The sequence below is a fragment of the Ochotona princeps genome, chromosome 22, assembly GCF_030435755.1.
Source record: "Ochotona princeps isolate mOchPri1 chromosome 22, mOchPri1.hap1, whole genome shotgun sequence".
Lineage (NCBI taxonomy): Eukaryota > Metazoa > Chordata > Mammalia > Lagomorpha > Ochotonidae > Ochotona > Ochotona princeps.
In genome coordinates, this window is record NC_080853.1 from 8239969 (window position 1) to 8264307 (window position 24339).

At 48.9% G+C, this 24339-nt stretch overlaps 1 protein-coding gene across 1 annotated transcript in view; it reads right to left on the reverse strand.

Annotated features, from left to right (window-relative positions):
- Positions 1-24339, reverse strand: part of ARFGEF2 (ADP ribosylation factor guanine nucleotide exchange factor 2) — a 93915-nt gene that overhangs the window by 20814 nt on the left and 48762 nt on the right. The window contains exons 16-28 of the mRNA XM_058679333.1: positions 23728-23933; positions 21710-21794; positions 21439-21610; positions 20681-20832; positions 19395-19523; positions 17405-17563; positions 16345-16492; positions 15205-15304; positions 11381-11421; positions 11113-11282; positions 6534-6685; positions 2466-2638; positions 800-960 (exon numbers count right to left, since the gene is read on the reverse strand). Of these exons, the coding sequence (XP_058535316.1) occupies positions 800-960; positions 2466-2638; positions 6534-6685; positions 11113-11282; positions 11381-11421; positions 15205-15304; positions 16345-16492; positions 17405-17563; positions 19395-19523; positions 20681-20832; positions 21439-21610; positions 21710-21794; positions 23728-23933 (1848 nt within the window). The remainder of the gene's footprint in view (positions 1-799; positions 961-2465; positions 2639-6533; positions 6686-11112; positions 11283-11380; positions 11422-15204; positions 15305-16344; positions 16493-17404; positions 17564-19394; positions 19524-20680; positions 20833-21438; positions 21611-21709; positions 21795-23727; positions 23934-24339) is intronic.

A 24339-nucleotide genomic window follows, 5' to 3' on the forward strand; every position in this document is an offset into this window, starting at 1 on the left:
AGTTATACAGAGACAAGGCGAGACAGACAGGAAGATCTTCTGTCTGATGATTCACTCCCCGAGTGACCGCAATGGCCAGTACTTTACTGATCCAAAGCCAGGAGCCAGGAACTTCTTCCAGGTCTCCCACATGGGTGCAGGGTCCCAAGGCTTTGGGCCGTTCTCGACTGCTTTCCCAGGCCTCAAGTAGGGAGCTGGATGGGAAGTGGGCTGCCAGGCCCTGCCTTTAAGATTAAAAAAAAAAAAAAAAAAAAGTGCAGCATAGGGGTCACTGTGGCATAGAGCAGCCTGCCATGGACACTGGTTAGAGGACACGCTGGCATCGCACGTGGGCACTGGTTAGAGGACCGGCTGTTTCACTTCCGATCAGCTCCCTGCTAATGGCCTGGGAAAAGCAGCGGACAATGGTCTAAGTGTCTGGACCCCTGGCACCCATGTAGGAGCCCGGATGAAGCACCAGCCTCCTGGCATCAGCCTAGCTCGGGCGTGACCTTTGCAGCCTTAAATGGAATGATCCAGTAGAGGGTTCTGTTCTCTCTCCCTCTCTCTGCAATTTTGACTCTGAAATAAATCTTTTAAAAAAAAAAGTCAGTAAGAATAAAATCAGTAATTTCCTACATGCAAAATCACGAGGCGGCGTAACTCCAGCAAAGGCAGCATTCTGAGATCACAGCCTGATCTGGGATAACCATGGGCTTCTGAAAGCGTCACTGGGAGCTCCTGGTCTGGGTTTTTCATCCCACGGCCCATGACCCATTTCGGATCACTCCCCACGCTGAGAAGCAGAATAGAAACCCACCCGAGGCCTCTCCGACACGTATTTGCCACAGAAGCGGATGAGTCTGATGGCTTCCATGCTGGTGTCAGGGAAAGCGGCATTGCAGGCAAATTCTGACAGGCACTTGACCGCGTCCTGGAAGGAGTCGATGGCGGCAGGGAAGTGGTGCTGGAAAATGTTGGCTGTGGAAAGACATGGCGCATGCTCTGTAAGACCTGGATGCAGAGTGGAGACTGAGAGACAGAGAGACAGACACACACTACCACCACCACCACATATTCAACAGGACCTGGATTCAGACTGGGGATTGAGAGATAGGCACACACACACACACACACACACACACGGCACATGTTTGGTAATAGATTTTGAATAGGAATATCACCCCCCAGGATGTGAGTACCTTTGTGGGGCTCTAAGCAGGTCAGCCTCTGTTCAGGGAGGAAAGCCCTGGATACTGTTCGGGTTCGGCTGTTCTCCTGAGCTTAGGCAATGATGCAAGGCCCAGACAGTCATCTCCTTATCGAGTGTTTACTTAGCATTTTCGTGGGTATCACACAAACACCTTGTTCCATGATTACAGGTGGGACCAGCTCTCCTGGCCAACCCAGGAACTCTGTGCCCACTCTGTACTGGGCCACCTGGCGGTGTCCTGGCTCTACTACTTCCTAGCTGAGTGACAACAGGCAAGCTGTCCTACTCTGCTTCTCTGTGCCTCAATTCCCTCTGTGGAGAAATGGAGGAAGAGTGCTACAGTGAGCTCTTGCTACGAGTGGTGGTTTTGTTCTACATAGTTGCTGTGTACAGATAACTGGAGAAAACTAAACCACTGCTAACCATGTGGGGTTAGTTTTCCACAAGATCCTGGTCATAATGTTCATCTACCATCCAATAGACAACCTTGTGGTGCATGTGTTTCTCTGTAAACACTAAATTGGAAAAAGCAGCATAAGATGGTCCAAGTGTTTGGGCCCCTGTCACCTCTGGGGAGACCTCAACAATGCTCCTGCTTCGGGCCTGGCTCAGCCCCAGTGGCTACAGCTGCCTGCGCAGTGAACCAGTAGGTGGAAGAGTCCTCTTAAGTTTGATTTTCAAAATACATAAATGAATCATTTAAAAAAATCAGACAGAGAATTTCACACACATTGCTGAGGCATTAACACAGAAGCCACAGCCACCAGCCCTCTGACTCTGGCCTGAAGGAAGCTCATCGGGCATGGTTTCCTCTGTGATGCCCATGCAGCCTTGCTGCACTGAACAACAGCTGGCAGGTGGCAGCGGGCTCAGGAGTCACCATGGAAAGCACGAAAACGTGCAGCACATGGCACTCGACAGGAGGACAGGCTCGTGGCCTGAGAGAGCGAACGGCGGGGAGCACCTAAGCAGCTGCCCCTCAGCGGGGAATGTGTCCGGTGGTTCCAGTCTTTTCTTCCCCCCTGCTTTGTGCACGCATGTGTTGGCAAATAACGGTTGGGTAGGTGAACTTGCAAACACGGACTTCACCAATGAACACTCCCTATGTGGTTTCCTCAGGGGGCTTTTGTGAGCATCAATATGAGTCATGTGCTGAGAATACCGCTGGCTCCAGGGCTATATCCCAGCAGGGCTAAAGCAAGGAAGAGGCTTTGGGCAGGAAGCCAGCAAGTGAGCAGTCAGCTTTCTAGACCTGAAGGGAAGGCGCACTTACTGACGATGTGGCCCGTGGTCTGGAACGCCAGCTCCACAATGTTCCCGTCATGATCAGAGGCGGCCTGATGGAACACGGCAAAGATGTTCTTCCAGCCGGAGCGGATGTTGGCTGCCTGGGAGTTCACCATCTGGGCAATGCAGCGGATCACCATGTCCCGGATGGTGGGGGACCTGAGGAAGGAGGAACGGGCCAGTCGTGTCATGCGTGCTAGGGAGGGTGGGAAGAGACAGGGACACACTCACGCCGTCGTACAAGAAAGCACTTAAAGATAAAAGTGCACAGAAAACCTCGGTCATTTACGCTTGGACCCCTTTCCTCCCATTCCTCTCCAGAACCATGCAGGATGCCTGGAGTCTGAGTCACCCAGCAGCAGGAAGGACGCCTACACTCAAGGCTGAAGAGCTGGCTCTGGGGACCAGCAGAACCACAGCGTGGAAAAGAGCCTGGGTTTGCTGTCACAACGTGCACTCTACAGCCAAAGGAGTCCACACGCGGCTTCCAAGGAAACAGCAGAGGCTAGCACTCTGGCAGAGTGAGCTAAGCCACAATCCCATTTGGTGCCAGTTAGAGTAATGGCTGTTCCACTTTTTTTTTTTAAAAGATTTATTTTATTTTGATTAGAAAGTCAGATATGCAGAGAGGAGGACAGAGAGGAAGATCTTCCATCCACTGATTCACTACCTAAGCAGCTGCAACAGCCAGAACTGTGCTGATCCAAAGCCAGGATCCTGGAGCCTCTTCCGGGTCTCCCATGCAAGTGCAGGGTCCCAAGGCTTTGGACCGTCCTCGACTTGTTTTCCAGGCCACAAGCAGGGAGCTGGATAGGAAGTGGGGCCAATGGGATTAGGGCCAGTGTCCAATTGAGATCCTGGCGCGTTCAAGGGGAGGACTTCAAGGCTAGGCTACCATGCCGGGCCCAGCTACTCCATTTTCAATCCAGTTTTGTTTTACCTGGGATGCTGTAGAAGATGGCCTAGGTACTTAGAACCCTGCCACCCATGTGGGAGACCCTAACTTTGGCCTGGCTCATCCCTAACCTGGCAGTGGCTACTGTGGCCATCTGAGAAGTGAACCAGAAGATGGAAGATCTCTCTATCCCCTTCTCTCTGTGCTCTGTCTCTCAGGCCATCTTTCATTGGTTTCCCAGGCACATTAGCAGGGCGCTGGATTGGAAGCGGAGCAGTTAGGACTCAAATAGATGCTCTTAGGGAATGTTGGCATTGCAGGACATGGCTTAACCCACTATGCCACAATCCAGGCAGGTCCCAATAATACAAATCTTAAAAAAAAGAGAGACAGTACAGTAACATTGCCATCTAAATCACTGGTCAGTTTTCTAGGACAAAATATTCTAACACATCATATTTATCAAGAGAGAACCATTCTTAGATTTTTGAGCAAGAATATATGTACACAATAAGTACATGCACACATGGGTCAGAGATTACATACAGAATTTAAGATGTAATATTGTAAATGCAACCATTACACAAATCTGACAATAGAAAGAATGGTCTTCTGAAAGAGCTATGAGGTAAAGCACTTATCAAATATATGCAACAGATTGGTATCTATGTTTGGCAAACTTCTGTGACATATATGATTATGGGGGGATTACTGCCTCACCAACAGTGTGGTTGTGTGTATGCACACACACATGTACATGTGTGTTTATGTAAGATAACCTACTGCTTCTACAGCACCAGCTGTGGGAGTCATTCACACTGTATGAGGCTTAGCATGAAGGGCTGGTCTGCCATGCTGACAGGAAAGGAAGGCCATTCCGAGGGGGCAAGCACAAAGTCAGAGTTAAAAATCAGCTAAAGTCCACGACATGCCACCTACAGACAACACGGATAACATATCCAGGTTATCAACACGGCTCCCTTGGGGAATAAGTCAATATATTCGCAAAATTATAAGAGGTGGATTTTGCCTGTTACAACTATATATATATAATGATAGTAAAGGTTAAATTGCAGGGAAAATATAACTTAAAACATTATTTAGGGGCCAGTGCTACGGCTCAATCTATTAATCTTCTACCCTCAAGTGCTGGCATCCTAAATGGGCTGATTCATATCCCAACTGCTCCACTCCCCATCCAGCTTCCTGCCTATGGCCCAGGAAAGCAGTGGAGGACGGCCCACGTACTTGAGAATCTGCACCCCTATGTGGGAGACCCAGAAGAGGCTCTGGGCTTCTGATTGGCTTGGCTGTAGCTGCTGTGGCCCTTTGGGGAGTGAACCAGTAGATGGCATCTCTCTCTGTAAATTTGCCTTTCTAATACAATAAATAAATCCTTTACAAATTCTTTTGTATGATGGCAGAGGTACAGAAGTGTGCCATGGGCCTGAGGGCACAGCACATCCTAGGCTCAGGTGTGCCAGGGGCCTGAGGGCACAGCACTTCCAAGCACAGGTGTGCCATGGGCCTGGGGGCACAGCACATCCTAGGCACAGGTGTGCCAGGGGCCTAAGGGCATAGCACATCCAAGCACAGGTGCGCCACAGGCCTGGGGGCACAGTAGATCCTAGGCACAGGTGTGCCAGGGGCCTAGGGGTATAGTACATCCTGCACACAGGTCCCTCATGTGCCTGATGGATTGGTATGGCCTGTGCACAGGTGTCACGGGCCTGATAGGTGCTACATAGATCACCCTGTTGCACTGCCCTTTCACTACACCGTTAAGCCCTTCCTTCATGGTTCCAAGGCACACTGTGGCTCAGGGCCTTCTGCTGTGGGCCTTCCTGCTCTTTGCTGGCAGAAGAACCCCTTCTAGGGGAGGAACAGATGCAAAGGCTCATGCCTAAGAATCCTCTTGCACTACCGAGTGACCAGCAGATGCTGTCAAGATTCTCTTTCAACCACAGAGGATCCAAGCTGCCACTACCACCCAGCTCTGAAGCTGGACAATGACCATGGCTCTCACCTCAGCCAGGAGCTTCTTGTCAGCCATGGCTACCTGCTGACTGAGCTGGAAAATATTTCAAACCACTTCACTTCTTGGCTTAAAATCTTTGGACAGGAGGTCAGCACTGGAGTACCACAAAGCTGGCATTCTGTATGTACTAGCTGCTCCACTTCTGATCTACGTCCTGGCTAATGGGAAAGGAGAAGATGGCCCAAGAACTTGGATCTCTACCACCCATGTGGGAGATCTGGAAGAAGTTCCTGGCTTCTGGCTCTTGGCTTCAGCCCGGTCTAACACAGGCTGTTAGAGCCATCTGGATGGTGAACAAGCAGATGGAAGACATCTCTCTCATTCTCTCTCTGTACCTCTTACTTTCAAATTAACAAGATCTTTATAAAAACTTCTTCCAACAGCTCCTACCTCACAGAGGGCAGTCCAAAGTGCTCCCTCGCAGTGGCTGATGGCTCCTCTGCGGACTGGTGTCCTGCTACCACTGAAAGGACTTCACCTTGGGTTTCCAGCCTTGCTCACCCTGCCCCAGCCGACTGGCATCTTCAGGGTCCCTTAGCACGCCACTCACCTGCTCTTGCTTGCACCCCATTATCACACTCCCACCAAGACAGCAAAGAGCCGTTCTGGCTTTGCTCTTCCTGTGGCTCACCTTAGGAGCTGCTCTATGTGATGGACAGCTCCTGATCCCTGCCCTCGACTAACAGTCCCCAGAACACCAATGCTGCTAAGTGCAGAACGCTCCCTGCGGAATCCATCCGGGCCCATAGGAACTTGTGTCCCACACAGAACAGCGGAGCACCACAGAGAAGGGGGTGTGAGGAACTCCTGCATGCTTGCACCCAGCTGCAACCATGGCCAACACAAGGCCCCACGGAACGGAGACCTCAAAGCTGTGTTCTCGGCACAGCAGATGCCAGGCCTCGGGAGGCTGTCGCTCAGCACGGGCTCTGCCTTGCTTCTGGAAGGGCTGCTCACACATCCTACTAAGGACAGTCGGTGGATCTCAGTCTCTCCATTCTGCCTTGTTCCACCCTCAATGGAGGGAAACAGGAAGTGGGGCTTTAGTGTTGGGAGGGCCTTGAGGCCGCCAAAGGAGATGCTGACCAAGGGTCTCCCAGAGCAATGCACAATGCACCTACCTATTTTTCTTCATAATGTGCTCAAAGGGCCTCAGGAAATCTTTCTGGAAACGGAAGTTGGCTAATTCACCCTTTTCAAGAAACTTCATGGAGAGTTGCCTTAATGAGTCCACAGCAAAAATAGCCACATCTTCATTGGGGTTACAACCCACCTAAGTGAGAACAGAAATGCAATGAAACAGACAGGGTGAAACACTGCAGACACACCCAGCTCCACGCCACATGTCCTGGGAAAACACACCCTCGGGGAAAAGAGGTCACTTCTTGGCCATGGTCTGCCCAGTTTTACTTAAGGGTAGTGAAGAAGAAGCAGTATGACACATTCAAGGAAAAATCTTTAAAAAAAACGTGCTATTAAGTAATTTTTAAAGTTATGAAACATATCACACAATTCATCATCTTAACCATTTTTAAGTATACAGTTTAGTGCTGTTAAGCACAGTCACCCTGCTATAATAGCCCATCAGCAAAACTGAACCTCTCTATCCATTAAACTGTCATTCTCAGATACAGTTTAATATTACCCAATTACATATGAAGGCTCAAGAGCCTTTGTAATCTATGGAAGGCCTTTCCACCCTTTCCCAGTGTCTATCACCAAAAGCACTGATTACCAATGTGTTATAACTAGGACCAGTGCTGTGGCATAACAAGCTAATTCTCTACCTGCTAGCACTGGCATAACACATGGGTGCTGGTTTCAGTCCCAGTTGCTCTACTTCTGATCTAGTTAATACCCTGAGAAAGTAGCAGAGGATGGTTCAAATCCTTGGGACCCTGCACCCATGTGGGAGATCTAGAAGAAGCTTCTGGTGCTGGCTTCAGATCAGTTCAGCTCTGGCTATCGTGGCCATCTGGGGATCAACCAGCAGATGGAAACTCTTTGCTTCTCTGCTTCGCTCTATGTAAAATCGACCATTCAAATAACTAATAAACCTTTAAGTAAATAAGCCTTTAAAAAAACTATAAGCTGGGCTCGGCACGGTAGCCTAGTGCCTAAAGTCCTCACCTTGCATGTACTGGGATCCCACATGGGTGCTGGTTCTAATCCTGGCAGCCCCGCTTGTGGCCTGGGAAAGCAGTCGAGGATTTGGGACCTGCACCCCACCCGCGTGGGAGACCTGGAAGCAGCTCCTAGATTTGGATCAGCTCAGCTCTGACCACCGCAGCTGCTTGGGGAGAGAGTCAATGGATGGAAGATTTCCCTCTCTCTCCTCCTCTCTGTATCTCTGACTTTCCAATAAAAATACATAAAAAAAAAAAAAAAAAAACTACCAGGTGTGAAAAATCCTGGGGAAGCTCTGAGGCTCATCAATCTCCTCACTGTGGCACAGCAGCTTAAGCTCCACATTCAGTATCAGACTGTCTGCTTCAAGTCCTGGCTGCTTGGTTTCCAATCCAGCTTCCTGCTAATGTGGGCCCTCGCAGGTTCTTGGGTTCACCCAGAGGGGAGACTCCATTGGCGCACAATGGTTTAAGTAGTCTCCTATGACAATGGCATTCCATACAGTAACGACAGTTTAAGTGCTTGCTCTCCACTTTCAATCCAGCTCCCTGCTAATGCACCGGGACAGCAGAGAAGGATGGTCCAAGTGCTTGGGCCTCCCCACCAGTAGGAAAGATCTGGATGCAATTCCTGGCTCTTGGCTTCAGCCTGGCTCAGCACCAGCTGTTGCTAAGTGAAGCAATCGTGACATACATACAGTAAAATTCACAGAGGTGGAACAGTACAATAGTGATGGTAAAGTGTCTAAATGCGGATGGAGTTCTACGGTTCTTCTTATTCCTTTTTTTTTTTTTTAAGATTTATTTACTTTTGTTGGAAAGGCAGCTTTACAGAGAGGAGAGATAGATCTTCTGCCCACTGGCTTACTCCCCTAATGGCCTCAACAGCTGAAGCTGAGCTGATCCAAAGCCAGGAGCTTCTTCCAGGTCTCCCACATGGGTGCAGGCTCCCAAGGCTTTGGGCTGTCCTCTACTGGTTTCCCAGGCTGCAACAAGGGAGCTGGAAGGGAAGTGGAGCAGCTGGGACATGAACGGGTGCCCATATGGGATTCCGGTGCATGCAAGGCAAGGACTTCAGTCACTAGGCTACTGTGCTGAGTCCTACACATTCTTAGCAAGTTGATGTGCCCATGTCCTAGTCATGAGTGAGAGATTAATGCAGCGTTTTCCATTCCAACAGCCCAGGAGAGGCAGATGCTTCAGGCACGTGCTCCACATCGAGTGCAGCTCTGACTCTCTCAGGACACACGGCACCTGTGCCCCGGGCCAGAAGAGCAGCAACCTGGGGATGGCCACGGGACATGGCCTGCAGCTCAAGCACAAGTCACAGCCGCATCCCAAGGCCGTGGGACTCCCATGTGGCCCAGGTCACAAGCGGAAGCAGAAGATTGTCCATGACGGAGAGCCAGAGCGCCCTGGAGTGAGCCAGCACAGTTCTCAGGACGTGCTGCTGCAGCAGAGCTCGGCAGCCTGCCTGCTGCCTGCCAGACCCTGTCCCGAGCCTGCTGGGATCAGAGGCCTGGCTTGCAGAGGCTGGATAAGACAACTGCAGGTGGTAAAAGCAGTTGCTACAAACTGATGAACCCCCTCCCTCCTTCCCAAATCGGCAGGCTTGCTGGGTTTGGTTGGGGCAGAATTTGGCAAAGTAGGCTTGGATCATCATTCTGGGAAGAACCTTTGAGGAATAAATGGGGAACATGTATTTGAGCTCAGCTGTCAGGGGCATGGATAAGAAAGCAAGCTACGGTAACAGCAAGCGCTCATGGTTTCTTAGGGAAATCTGCTTCAATTTTTTCCTTTTTTTTTTTTTTTTTAAGACTAATTTATCCAGCTGCTAAAACTGTTAGGTTATATTGTACCTAGGCAAGTGTTGCAATGCTAAGAGAAAAGCAGAAAGTAGCTGGTGGGCATTCTGAACCTGGTCAATACCAAGTTTGTTAATTATACCCGTGTGCCAGCACAGCTGCTTACTTTTTTAAAAAAAATATTTATTTATTGAAAGGCAAAATCACAGAGAAAGAAGGAAAGACAGAGATCTTTCATTGCTGGGTCACGCCTTAGACAGGATCAACGGGGCCGTACTGGACTGAAGCCAGGAGGCAGGAGCTTTCTCCAGGCTTCCCAGGTGGATGGAGTGGGCCCAAAAACTTGAGCCATCCTCCACTGCTTTCCCAGGCCATAAGCAGGGAATGGGATGGGAAGTGGAGCAGTCAGACTCTGATCCTCATCCACATGGGATGTTGGCGCCACAGGGAGAGGCTTAGCGTGCAATACCATGCCACTGTCCCCAGGCATGCCCCTCAACTATTTCAATTGTTCTCCAAGACTCCGTCTACCCTGAACAGCGGAGAGGGTGATGCCATGCCAGCCTGAAGACTGCAGAGCAAAGGGCTGCCATTCCTTCAGCAGACAGCTCCGCGGCACCAGTCACGGGCTCCAGGAGGCCCTGGCTCTTCCCTGAGGACTTCCATAGAAGACCACCTCCCTGAGAAGACTTCCCCAACCACACAGCTCACTTCACTGCTTGTTCCTTTTTCCCAAGACTGGTCCAACCCGAAGCCAGAGTGGGAACTCCATCCAGGTCTCCCACATGGAAGGCTGAGGCCCAAGCACTTGGGCGACATCCGCTGCTCTCCTGGGTGCATTAGCAGGGAGCTGGACTGGAAGCAGAACAGCAGTGCATTGAATTGGCACTCTGACATGCGACTCTAGCATTGCAAGTGGTGGCTTAATCCATTGCCCTCACAACACTGGTCCTGTTTTCTATTTTTTAAAAATTTATTTATCTATTTTTTTGATTAAAAAGATTTACAGACAGAAGGAAAAACAGAAAGATCTTTCATCTGCTGGTTCATTCCCCAAATACCACGATGGCTGGAACTGAGCCTAACTGAAGCCAAGAGCCCGGAGCTTCTTCCAGGTCTCCCTCATGGGTGCAGGGTCCCAATGTTTTGGATTGTTCTCTACTGCTTTCCCAGGCCATAAGCAGGGAGCTGGACAGGAACTGGAACAGCCAGGACATGAAATAGCGCTCATATGGGATACCAGTGCATGCAAGGCAAGGATTTTAGCAACTAGGCTACCGTGGTGGGCCCGGCCCTGTTCTTAAATATCTGTATTGTAACTCTAGTTCTCTCCTGTTCTCAGGTAATTTTCCTGAGATCAAGAACTGTGTGTTGGTAGGCAACCATGTCACTAATCTAATGGATTTCCCTTAAGAAGTGAATGACATCACAAATACATACATTATGTACATATATTTTAATTACTTTTTCTTCATATTTGTGAAATTCTGTTAAAATACATAGCTAACTTTTAATTTGTTCAGTATATGTGTGTATGTAGCTGTCTATATAAAAACCAAATCTCCAGTAAAAAGATCATTTTAACCCATTTTAACCTGAGTTCTTCCAGTCCAGAATTATGACACTCCTCCTGGCATGCTCCACAGGCAAGCCTAATTCTAGGCACCTAACACAGGGCCAGTCCTTTCTCGCTCCTTGTTTTTGGGATACATATATCCACTTATTTGTTTCTGTGGCTGACGGAATGGTTTTCAAACTTGCCATGTTACCTTATTGAAGTGATCGCCAATCACATGCCATATGCGGGACCACTGCAGCCGGATGCGGTTCATGTTGTAGTATGAGATCTCCACGATCTTCTGCAAGCTGAACATGCGAGGATGGTGGGGGGAAGCCAGTTCATCCATGGACACAGCACACAGCCAGCGGACAAAGTCAACTACAGGCCAGACCCAACACACGGGAAGCCTCGTTAGTAACAGTCAGGCGGCCACATGGGAGGCTGCTGCAGTTGTCACAGGCAACTCGGACACATACCTATTGCATTTCCATCCAGTCTGGTAGATCCAGTAAAGATTCTAGAAAGACAATTCCAGACATAATAAAATCAAAATTAGATTCTAGAAGCTGAAGCTCTACTCAAACTCTCAGAAAAGGCAGAGTGTGAAATATTTTTTTTTTTAAAGATTTATTCATTTTATTACAGCCAGATATTCACAGAGGAGGAGAGACAGAGAGGAAGATCTTCCGTCCGATGATTCACTCCCCAAGTGAGCTGCAACGGGCCAATGCACGCCGATCCGAAGCCGGGAACCTGGCACCTCTTCCGGGTCTCCCACGCGGGTGCAGTGTCCCAATGCATTGGGCCGTCCTCCACTGCTTTCCCAGGCCACAGGCAGGGAGCGGGATGGGAAGTGGAGCTGCCGGGATTAGAACCGGTGCCCATATGGGATCCCAGGGCTTTCAAGGCGAGGACTTTAACTGCTAGGCCACGCCGCCGGGCCCCAGAGTGTGAAATATTTTAAGGTCTGGCATCTCTACCACAATAAACGATCAGGCATCACAAAGATAGAACCAGTCAATGAACTGAAGCAGAAAAACCTATATGGAGAGAAAGAGTAAGTACTACACCCGAAGTCGGGGCCGGATATGACGTCAGTGGGAACTGCTGCACTGAGAACTCCACTAAGAAAAAATAAGTAACTGATCCTCTGTAAGAACAAGAACACCAGCAAAAATTATCAAAATTTAGTTTCTTAAAATGGAGTTCTTATTTGTATTGGAAAGTGAGACATACAGAGAAGACAGACAGAGAGGAAGATTTTTCATCATCTGGTTCACTCCCCAAAGGCCACAATGGCTGGAGCTGAGCCGATCCAAAGCCAGGAGTCAGGAACCTCTTCCCAGTCTCCCTTGCGAGTGCAGGGTCCCAAGGCTTTGGGCTGTCTTCAACTGCTTTCCCAGGCCACAAGCAGGGAGCTGGATCGGAAGTGGGGCTGTTGGGATTAGAACCAGTACCCATATGGGATCCTGGTGCATGCAAGGTGAGGACTTTAGCCACTAGGCTACCACACCGGGCCCATGAGTGCATTTTTTTTTTTTTTTTAAGAAAAACTGTTGACTCCTTGTCTGAATAGTGAGAGCTGTGACATGCTAGTTCTATCTTACTAGCTTCGTCTATTTCCACTTTCTTCTACCTAGTTGCACAGGAAGCCTTACAAACCAATAATATCAAAATAATGGTAACTGTAAACCCAGTAAACTGACAAGCCAAGCAGTGGGGGACGCAGTGTGACAGGGTAATCCGCAGTCCCCCAAACACCATTCTCGGCGAACTAACATTATGTGACTCAACTCAGACCTCACCAACAACGGCCTTTCCCTGTGGAGTTTGTATCAAAACTGATCAGCAGGATAATCTCAAAATGAGACATCCACAGCAGGTGTTGAGAAGCTCCAACGTGTCCTGGGACTCCGGAGAGCTGCCTACACACAGGCTCTTCACACTCCCAGGGCAGACAGGAGAAGGGCAGGATCTCCCCTTTGGCTGCCCTCGGGGCTCTGTCTGAACAAGCAGTGATGGCCAAAGTCTATCTGCAAGTCCAGCTCTGGCCTTTGTAGCCATCTGGGGAAGTGAAGCAATGGATGGAGGATCTCTTTTTTTATTTATTTGAAAGCTCAAGATGCTCAAAGGTTATCAACAGGGACCAGCACAGTGGCGTAGCATGTCAAACCACAGCTTACAGCACCAGCACTAACTGTGGGTGTTGTTTCGAATCCCAGCTGTTCTGCCTCTGCTTCAACTCCCGGCTAATGAGTCTGGGAAAGCAGTGGAGGATGTTCGAATGCCTGGACTCTGTACCCGATGTGAGACCCAGATGGAGTTCCTGGCTTCAACCTGGCCCAACCTTGGGTACTATGGCCATTTGAATCAGCACATGGAAGAACTTTCTCCGTTTCGCTCCCGCTCCATTCCCTCCTTAATTCTGTCTTTCAAATAACATAGGATAAATCTTAAAGAAAAAAAGATTATCAACCAAAAATTCTCTACCCAGTAAAGTCATCTTTCACAAAGGAAGGAGAAACTAAGACATGCGTAGGCGAGCACTGAAAGAATTCACCACTGGTACAGCTGTCCTGCAGATAGCAGAGGAAGTCCATGGGCCCAGCGCGATAGCGTAGTCGTTAAGGTCCTTGCCTTGCACGTGCCAGGATCCCATATGGCACTGGTTCTAATCCCAGCAGCTCCACTTCCCATCCAGCTCCTTGCTTGAAGCCTGGGAACCAGCCGTTGAGGATGGTCCAATGCCTTGGGACCCTGCACCACATGGGAGACCTAGAAGAGGATCTGGGCTCCTGGCTTCGGATCAGCGCAGCACCAGCCGTTGCGCTCACTTGGGGAGTGAATCATCGGATGTGAGATCTTCCTCTCTGTCTCTCCTCCTCTCTGTATATATCTGACTTCACAATAAAAATTAAACAAATCCTCTAAAAAAATTAAGATCATCCCAACTACAATCCTCAAAGAAATCACTGAAAATGGACTAGAAGAATTGAGTAATATGAAACATCAGAAGACACGTAACACAAAAAAAGGACAAACATGATGGAGGAAAGGGCGACCAGAGACCTTCTATAGTTAAAGATGAAGAGCCATGCGCCCTGTCTGCACATCCGGGTCTACCGCCCGTCTCCCACCTCTCAGCTATTTCTGACGATGGTCAAGTGACTCCTGTGGGAGAAGTGGCCTGAGGTCCAGCTCCCATATTCAGCCTTGCCTCACCTGGCCACTGTGGACTTCTGGGGAATGGACTGGGGATGAAAACACACTTGCTTGCTCTCTCTTTCTGCTTCTCAAAAGGTAAAGAAAAAAAAAGGAATGAGATTTCTTCATGGGCTGACAAAAACATTATGAAATCGTCAGTGATAACTGAATAATGCTGAATATACTGAAAACCATAAAAGTTGTAGATTTTCAAAGAGTAACGTCTTATGGAACATGTGAATTATATCCCAACTGAAGAAACACACAGAATTTGTATTGCCCACTATCTGAATGTAGACAAGGTGGAAGAATTAAGTGTAGTTAATCAAAGAAGGAACATCTTACTCTGTACATCTAAACCAGGTTGAAGAAAGTGAGAAAAACCTATCAAAAGCACATCACAGATAAGCAACAGTAGTACAGGAAATAAGCAAAGACTTTAAAATGCCAAAATTGTTCTGAGAGCAATACAAAGTGTGTGAAAATTCTACACTGCTGACATGCCAGAACTGTCCATGTTTAAGGCACAGTAGTCCATCTGACATTTATTCAGACATGTATTTAACACAAAGAAAGGCGGAAGTAATTACCAGGAGTTTGTTGATTTAAGGACATTCATATTTTAAGCATTAGTCCCTATACCTCTCTTGGATGGTCAGGTTAAGTTCCAAGCAAACAGACACAATGGAAAAGTCCTGGGGGGCGGGGGAAGAGGAGCCTAAACTCTTCAGATGTTTCTTAATTGCTAGGGCCGCTGCATGGAGTTCCTGGCTCCTGGTTTTGGATGGCCTCGCCCTGGGCGTTACAGCCTCTTGGGGAGTGAAGCAGTGGATGGAAGATATTTCTTTGCTCCTCTTTGTTTTTCTTTCCAATGTTCTGTCTTTCAAATTAATAAACAAATCTTTATTTTACAGGAAACTAGCAGAAAGGAAACCAGGTAATTTAAAACATCAGCCCAAGAGCCAGCATCTGCAGCACTGGCATCCCATATGGGTGCCGGTCAAAGAAATGAGGAATCGCTTAGGCCTAGTACCCACACAGAGGCGACCAACCCACCTCTGCGAAGTCTGACCGTACTGCAGAAGGAAATCATTACCTGTCCACAGCTACAACCACACTCTGCGAGCTGGTCTCCCCGACAGACTCCTGGAAGCTGGCCATCTGCCTTTTATCCACTCCACCACTCACCAGAGTACCTGAAACACGATGGGCTCTATCAGCTGCACTTAGAAACAGTCAGGAACTTAGAAAACTTCAGGAACAAAGGGCCCTGTTGTGTCAACACGCAGGGGGGCACAAGGAATGTCAATGAACATGATTCCACAGGTAAACCAAAACAAGAAAACCCCACCAATGATAGGATAAGCTCAAACGTATGTATTGCCATTTAAAATACATGCTTATTCACCAGTTCTCATTTATACCCACTTCTTTTCTCTATAGTCTTTTAAATTTTATATGATAAAAGGCCTGTCTTTAGACAAGCGTGTCGTGTCTCACTCCAGCTGAATGCTTGGCACGCTTCTTCACCTAGCTGCATCTTGGGTCTCCTCAGAAGCATTCTAAACAAAGATGCCCCAACAGGCACAAGCATCACACTGTAGATTCCAACCCCTGTGCCCAGGGCCTCAGAAGGCCATAAGCGGACAGTCTGGGCTTGGATCCTGCCTCTGCCTCTGCCACTTCTTGCGGCGTAGCCTTGCTCAATTCACTTCATGTTTCAATGTTCTCAATCACAAAATGAGGAGGACATGGATCCTTAGCGAACTGGGTTGTTCACAGAGGAAGAGGGGCGCTAACATAAACAGAGTGTCCAGAATGCAGCCTGGCATGTTTGCTTGCCCTGTTTCCTGAAAGCTCCCCAAATGAACATGGAACAGTTGCTGGACCTACCCTCTGATTCTACACACACACACACACACACACACACACACACACAGACACACACACACACACACACACACAGAGACACTAGCACTTCTCACTCAGGCACAAACACTGCAGTCTTTTTAAGGCTGCCCCTCCTGCAGGACGGGCACCAGGATGGGAAGGAAAGGCACTCTACCGATCTGGGAGATAGAGAAAGTTTACTTGGTAGTTTGAACATAGTTCAGAAAGCGGAAGCAGCATGCCCACCTGCAGCCATAAAGGCCCTGGCAAAGGCAGACCCAGGGGCACAGTGTTCCTGGTGACTTCGCTCACCCTCGAGGCCCAGGTCTGCGGCTTGCTGACTCACCCAGGCCAAGGCCCATGAACTCCTCTCCTGCCAGTGTGTGGCCCTTCAGGCTCCCTTCCCTCTCCCGGCCAGACCCAGACAGGTAGCGGGTCTTCACACCAGTTCCTATTAGTTGAGCGAGTTCTAGCTGGCTGATGCATTTCAGGATCTAAATGAAAAAAAAAAAAAAGACATGTGTTTCCATGTTGCCATCCTGAGTTATGATTCAGTTCCAAAGGCTCTGGGATTTTCCTTCGCCCCTCCCCAAATCCCATCTTTCCTACCATACCTGGTTTTAAAACAAATGACTTCTCATTGATACATTAAGCTATTGTGAATCTAATTTTTTCCCGAAGCAACTAAAACTGATGAATATTGTTTTTCTGCCCTCAGAGAGAGAGAGAGAGAGAGAGAGAGAGAGAGAGAGAGAAGTATCTTCCATCTGTTGATTCACTCCTCAGGTGGCTGAAATGGCCAGGGCTGGGCCAAAAAGCAAGCAGCCCATCTGGGTTTCCCACACGGATGGGTGCAGGGGCCCAAGGACTTGGATCATCTTCCTCTGCCTTCCCCAGGCCATCAGCAGGAAGCTGGATCAGAAGTGGTGCAGCTGGGACCCAAACTGGTGCCTATATGGCAGGCAGCAGTTTCATTGCTTATGCCACAACGCAAGCCCCTGTGTCTACTGCCTTAGGTGGGAATTTGGCACTCTCCCTAACAGATGGCTTGCTGTGAAGACTGACCATTTCTTTCAAGATCTGATTGGGAGAAAGCAGGCTCCCAGCTTTGTCTGACATGTATGCAGTAACTGTGAGAGCTTTCGGAGGCAGTGTAAAGAGCTGGGAAATGTGGAAACAACATGGGGAGAAAGTCAGCCCAACAGACTGAACTCCTGTGGGGACACTGGCCATTGGGTGTGGGAGGGTCACAGACGCCAGTGGATCTGAACTTTCCTTGCCTTTTGCAGCCCCAGAGGTCAAGTCAAGCTTTAAGAAAAACAGAATGGACAGAGAGCTAGCCACTGAATAGAAAGAAGGGACTCCAGGAGCTACCCTGAGCAAAAGCACTTTAGAGAGATACACACCTCGTGCCAGGAATTCCCCAGGTAGTTGCCATCTGTGTGAGCCACCGTGATGAGCGTCTTGATGGTGTCGATGTTTTTCTGCTTCATTTCGGTGATGCTGGAGCTGGCTGTCAGTAGGGAGAAGCGAGCAAGGGCCTGAACGTAGGCGTCTCGTTCCAGCTGCAACACAAGACCAGGAAGCACACTGACCCCACCCCGGGCACAGCCACTCCCACACCTGTGGCGCTGGGCCCTGGGTGCCTCGGACACTGTCATACGGCCAGACCGCTAGGCTTTCTGCACATCCACACACCAGTCATTCCATCCTGGGGTCCTTGTGCTTGCGGACAGCCCTAGGCGCTGCCACCTATCTGGGAGCTGGCTCTCTCCTTTCCAACCAGCATTAACCAAATTCATGTGTCCTGTGCTCCCTTCTCTCTGTTGAGTGCTGAGACCAAAGAATTCTACCAAAGGCTGAGTATTCCTTAATCAAAATGCTAGTGTTTTGGATTTTTTTTTTTAAGATTTATTTATTTTATTGGAAAGTCAGATATACAGAGAGGAGGACAGACAAAGAGGAAGATCTACCATCTGCTGGTTCACTCCCCAAAGGCCGCAACAACTGGAGCTGAGCTGATCCAAAGTCAAGAGCTAGGAGCTTCCACTGGGTCTCCCACGTGAGCGCAGGGTCCCAAGGCTTTGGGTCATCCTCGACTGCTTTCCCAGGCCACAAGCAGGGGAGCTGGATGGGAAGCAGGGTCGTTGGGACATGAACTGGCACCCATATGGGATCCCAGGACATGGAAGGCAAGGAATTTAGCCACTAGGCTACCGCACCAGACCTCGTGTTTTGGATTCTTATCTGATTTCTGAATATCTGTATATAGATGAGCTAAAGTTGAAATGAGAACCAAACCTAACACAAAATCCATTTCTGTTTTACAGACAGCTTCGGAGGAAAGCAGGGCAGAGGGTCCAAGTGTTTCATACCCTATAATCCACGTGGGAGACCTAGAAGAAGCTCCTGGCTTTCGTCTGGCCCAGACCTGGTTGTTGCAGTCAACCTAGAGCGAAGATGCCCTCTCTCCTCCTCTCAAAGAAATACAAAACAAAATCATGTTTGTTTTTTCAAAAAAGCTGAATACGTCCCCTTTAAGAAATAAAAGCGATACAAAGGATTGTTAACTGTTTTCAGATCTAACAGTTTAGAAAATGTACTTCATTTGCTTGCTTGAAGCTCTCAAGATTCTATTTGCATGTCTGCACAGAGAAGAAGTGGATGTGCGGGGGCTAGTGTAACACAACGGAGCTGCTACCTGCCTCATCAGCAGCTCAGATGGATGCTGGTTCAAGTCCCTGCTGCTCATCTGCTGATTTAACCCCCTACTAATGTGCCTGGCGAAGCAGGATGAGACGGCCCAGGAGCTTGGGCACCTGCCACCCGTGTGGGATGCCACATGGAATTCCAGGCTCTTGACTTCAGCCTGATCAAGGCCTGGCAGGATAGTGAGCCCGCTGATGGAAAATTTCTCTCTCACTCTTTCAGATAAATAAATAAATCTCAAAAACAAAATTAAAAAAAAAAATCTATACTTGATCTTAGCCAAAAAGGCTGAGGAACTGAAAAAAATAAAAAAATCTGATTCAAGAATTAAAGAACTACGCTAAGCAGGCAGGCAAGTGAAAAAGGCAATGGGTTGTTGGGGCAAATTCAGTTAGGTGGCTTGGGCTGTACCTACCTTTACGAAGGGTTTCAGTCTAAATCACCTTTTTTTTTTTTCCTGTAACAAGGCTGGTGCCAGCACAAGGCTATTGGTTCTTCTCAGCGGACACAAGTTATTTTTTTCCTGTAACAAGGCTGGTGCCAGCACAAGACTATTGGTTCTTCTCAGCGGACACAAGTTATTTGCTGAGACACACTGAGACAGCAATTCCTGCTAGCTTCACCATTTGCCCAAGTCTAAAAGACACAGACCCCAGTACTGCCGGTGTCTTATGGATGTCCACCCACCTGCATTCCAAAGATGCAGGCGATTCTGATAGCGCAGCGGATGCCCTCCAGGCACAAGGAGGCCACTTCCGTGTCATCACAGTTCTGCAGGCCGATGCTATAGGCTGCCAGCAGCGGAGTCCACACCAGCTACCACGGAAGAACGTTTTCAGAGACATGAGAGTCACAGCATGAGAACAGTTGTAAAAGGCCACACCAGGATGCCCAGGTCACCACTATCTGTATTTTAGTCTATTCTACTCACAACATAGAATAGTTCCGCTAAGCCAAGGCTGAGGAATAACTGTTTTTCTGCCAAGGATCATCTAGATATCCTTAGATATCTATGACATCATTTGCAGGTCATACAAAATTAACTTAGAAATTAGCCTGTTACGGATATACTGAATTTCAAGTCCTGCCGGCAGCTGCCTTGGCAGGGCTAAATCAAAGGATTTCTTGGACCTTTCAGAGCGCACACACCAGGCATTTCCCAGCCCTGCAACTATGGTTACAGCCACCAGACCAGACATGCTCTTCACTGAACACACACTTGAAAAGACAGACGGTCAGAACGTGGCTACTGTGCCCCCTCTGTGGGTGGCCACTGTCAAGCAGAGGCCGACCTGTAGAGGAAAACCCACCAGTGACATCGGGTTGCTACTGAAAGGCTTCTAACTCAAATTAATCGGATTCTGTTTTTTTCTTCCAATTGTCTTATGACTTTTTCAGAAATAAAAGGTTTCAAAATAGAAAAGCAACCACCTAACAACACTCTAAAATACTAAAAAGACATCTTAGGAAGAAAATGGCGTGCTGTAGTCGAAGTTCATGGACCATTTCTTAACATCTTCAAAACGGGGACCTCAGGAACTTATCTTTCTCCCACCCAACCTCATCTGATGATGCAAGCCTGTGGCCACCGCAGCAGGATGTCCCAAGTACAATGCCTGTTTACCTCTGCCTAAACAACCGTCAGTTCCTTCAGGGTCCACTGCAGCCTCGCATCTGTCCCCACTGCAGAGGTGAAGAGAGGCAGGTGGAGTAACCTGACCCAGGCCCCAGGGCTACCAGGAGGCAAAGCCAGGATTCAAACCCACACACTTTGATGCCAGAGTGCAGGGCCAGGCTGGCACTTCAAAGGACTCACAGGAAGGACTCACTATAGCTGCTGTCATCACAGAAGCACCAGACTCGCCCTTCCTCTTCTGATGCTCTCCACCACTGCCTTCTTGCGGGCGAGCCCCAGCCGGCCACCTCCACAACCAGACTCTACCACACGCCCTCTGATCGCTCAGGATACTCACCTTGAACATGGGCCGGACGTGGTCCAGGTGAGTGGCACTCGTAAAAGGGGCTTTGGCGTGGCTCACAGCCTCCATCAGGGCCTTGGCTGTCTTTGCCATTTGCTCCATCTCCAGGTTGTAGAGCAGCCGCCGCTGCTTCTCACTAGCTACACCTGCAAGGAAGGGTGGGACACAGCAGGAACACTCGCTCAGTGCTTGGGATATGCCAGGGACAGTTCTGGAAGATTTACAGTGATGAGCTCAGAAATCCTCCCAACCTTCTTGTGAGTGTATCACAAATATTACCATCACTTGGCAGGTGGGAAAAACGAGGCAGAGAGGCTAAGTTATGTGGCTCTGGTCACACAGCTGATGAGTGGCAGAGCTGGGTCCAAGGTAGCATCCTCCAGGGCCGGGGCTCTAACCTGCTGCCCCCTACGTCCTCTCAGACATGGAGACTGACAGCACCAAGGCGCCCCCGCCACAAAGTCCTAATCAAGTCCGGCACAATCACGCTGGGATTGAAGCGCCATTTTAAGGAACATTCTTTTTCGGGAATTTAGCTCTTAGATTAATTATCTTAAATCTCCTCTTGCTCCTAATCACAAATTTCACAAGACGGTGACATCACAGAGAACACCAACCAAATCACAATGATTAATGCAAATCACGCTATCTGGGTAGCAACATATGCAAATGAGATTTACCAGAGTACTTAATCATGCATTCTGATACTCCAAACCCCAAATTCAGGGAGACAATTTGCCACTGGCCCTTACTCTGCTTAGTGGATTTGGATGCAATTGTGTGCTCCTTGGTCTCTCTCATGGCGATCTTCTTGCCTTCTATCTCCTCGTAGATGCCGGAGAGGTATTCTTCCGGCAGATCCTTACTGTCGTCAATGCCTCGATTCATTTTAATATATTGCTCTTTTGTCATCTTATTTTTTACCTGAGGGTTTAAAAAATTAACAGCCATTTAAAAGACATTCAAATGCCCAAAGCTGCCTAATTAGCTACAACAATGCCTAAATCATGAAAACATTTTTACCTGAGGACTGTGTAAGTCTGTGGTCAGCATGATGATGGAATATGCGAGGACATAGGCCGTGTCGGCACTAGCAAACAGCGTCTGCCTGCGAGAAAGGAGCCACAGGGAATGAGCACTCACAGAGCCACGGCTGCGAGGGCAACACTGACAGGGGACGGCCCGCTCCCAAGGCACGCGTGCTCCATGCGGACCCCGGTCAGGCGAGAGGCTTCACTCTCTCCCCTTCCCTGAACGATCACCAACAGCCCACAGCTCAGAAGAAGCCAACTGAGGTGTGTGTCAGGTCCCAGGGGACTCTCAATCTTTTTAGAAAAGATTGAGGCGGAGTGAGGCAAGTAAGCAGGGATGCCAGCACGCTCTCCCTTGGTGCTGGCACTCCTGACACTGGCCAGGCTAAGTGCCCCACGGGCCTCAACAGAACCCACTCGGCGCCACCCCAAACACAGAGATACCTAAAGCTGCTGGGATTGGCCACCGCACTTCATAGTGTCCGTTTAAATACTGAATAATCGAACAGTAAAAGTAAGTATGTGCTTTTGTTGGTTTAGGCCAGAAGCAAGAAACACAGGCACCTGGATGACGGCCTGGACAGTCTGCAGGGGTCCATCCCAGTTGCCCTTAACAGGCAAGGGGGAAACTCAAGAATTACAAGGAAAGCTGTCTGATCTGAAGAGAGATTTACAGGACAGACCAAGGCCTCCATGCCCATACAGGAGACTTGCTTATAAAAACAACATGTCTTCACGCCTCCACAGAGAGCTCCAATGTCCACGCGGTTACAGCAAGCAGGTGCTGTCTCTGTTGACCAGGTCGTTTCCTGGAGACTGCCTGCCTCACACTCAGAGGACTGGGACCAATTAACACCACACCCAAACTGCCTTGAGGCAAAACTGTGGTGCAAAGTTTCCACTAAACACTTCCAACCTTAGGCTCACAGAATTTGCACACATTTTCACTTCCTGTTCAGTGAAACAGGAGGCTTAGAATGAGATCCTGCTCTGTTACTCACCAGCTGGCTGACCACAGCCAAACTGCTCACTCTCCCAGAGTCTGCTTCCTTATAAAAGCAGAAAAGGGGTATAACTCCAAGGTTTACCATTAACTAAATAAAAAGCATGCAGAATCCACAGCATGGCTGACACACAGGAGAGCTCTAGTAACTGTTATTTCTCTCCACATCTTACACAAACACAGACCATCAGTGTTTTGGCTCTGTGGCTTAGCAGGTGCCACCTGTAGTGCCAACATCCCATATGGACAGTGGTTCGAGTCCGAGCTGATCCACTCTGACCCAGCTCCCTGCTAATGCACCTGGGAAGGCAGCAGACGATGGCCCAAGCGCTTAGGCCCCTGCACCCAAGTGGGAGACCCACAAGCTACAGGCTCCTGTCTTTAGACCGGCCCAGCTCCAGCCATTGTGGCCCTCTGGGGAATAGAATGCCAGCAGATTGAAGATTTCTCTCTCTGATTCTCTTCCTCTGCTTCTGTCTCTCCTGCATTTCAAATAAAAATCAATAGATCTTGAAACAAAACCAAAAACTACCCATTAAAAATATGCCTGGAGATAAAATGACATACTTGGAGTTGCTTTATTAGTAACACAGCCATTTCTGTAACCTGTTTTCAGTACACAATCAGAAAAATCTAAATTCTTGAGATCCATCCTACAAATTAAATCAAAGAATTGCTCTTGATTAGGAAACAAGTGTCCAAATGTCTCTCTCAGCTCCTAACAGTGCTCCTTCACCATAGCTAACAGCATGGGTTTTAGTCATGTGACCTTAACTCTTCTGACCCTCAACCTCTTTATCTGTAGGCTTGGCACACAAACTGTTGCTACGAGGTCTTCTGCAGGACAGTCCTTTAGCACGGGCCTGGCACGCAGGCAACAGTAGCTTCAGTTTGTTGGTACAGACCAGGAAGATCAAACAAACCCCAATCAGTTGCAGATCGGAGTTCTGAGATGAGCAAACAGCAGCAGTAGCAACGCCGTGACAAGACCTCAGCACAGCGCTTACCCTTGGTTGCACTCTATGTATCTTGCGGCAAACTTTTCCATTAACCGGTCAATCTTCTGGGCTTCCCCAGGTAGACGGAAACCTTCCAGGAATGTCCTCAGGGCTGAGACAAATTCCTTCTCGCAGAAGTCAAGTTGGTCCACGTAGGCATACATCACCTCCTTGTTGAACCTCGTGCTTTCTCCCAGAAAATCTCCTACCTGGGTCTGAAACACACACTCATGTCTATAAACTGTTAAACATGGACCAGACCAGGCCCTGGCTGTTAGCGGAGGTTGAGGACACTCAACTCCAGATGCTCACGACACATTGGACGGTTAGAAAGATCACAGGACTTCCCAAGCAGCCCACCCACTTGTTCCAGATTCAGGCTGTCCTGCTACAGACAGAGGAAGAACAGGCAGTGTGAGGGACTTCAAAATGGAAGTACGCTTGAGAAGGGCGGAGCCAACAAACAAGCCTCCAGCAGTCATGGACTCCCCAGCTCTGCCAGTGTCTTACCAAACAAGAGGGTGTAACCACCCGCCGGAGGCCTGATGCATTCCCTTCAAGAACCCTTTTGCTAACGCTGGCCTGAGATGAGCAGGACTGTTGGAGTCAGGGGTGCATAAC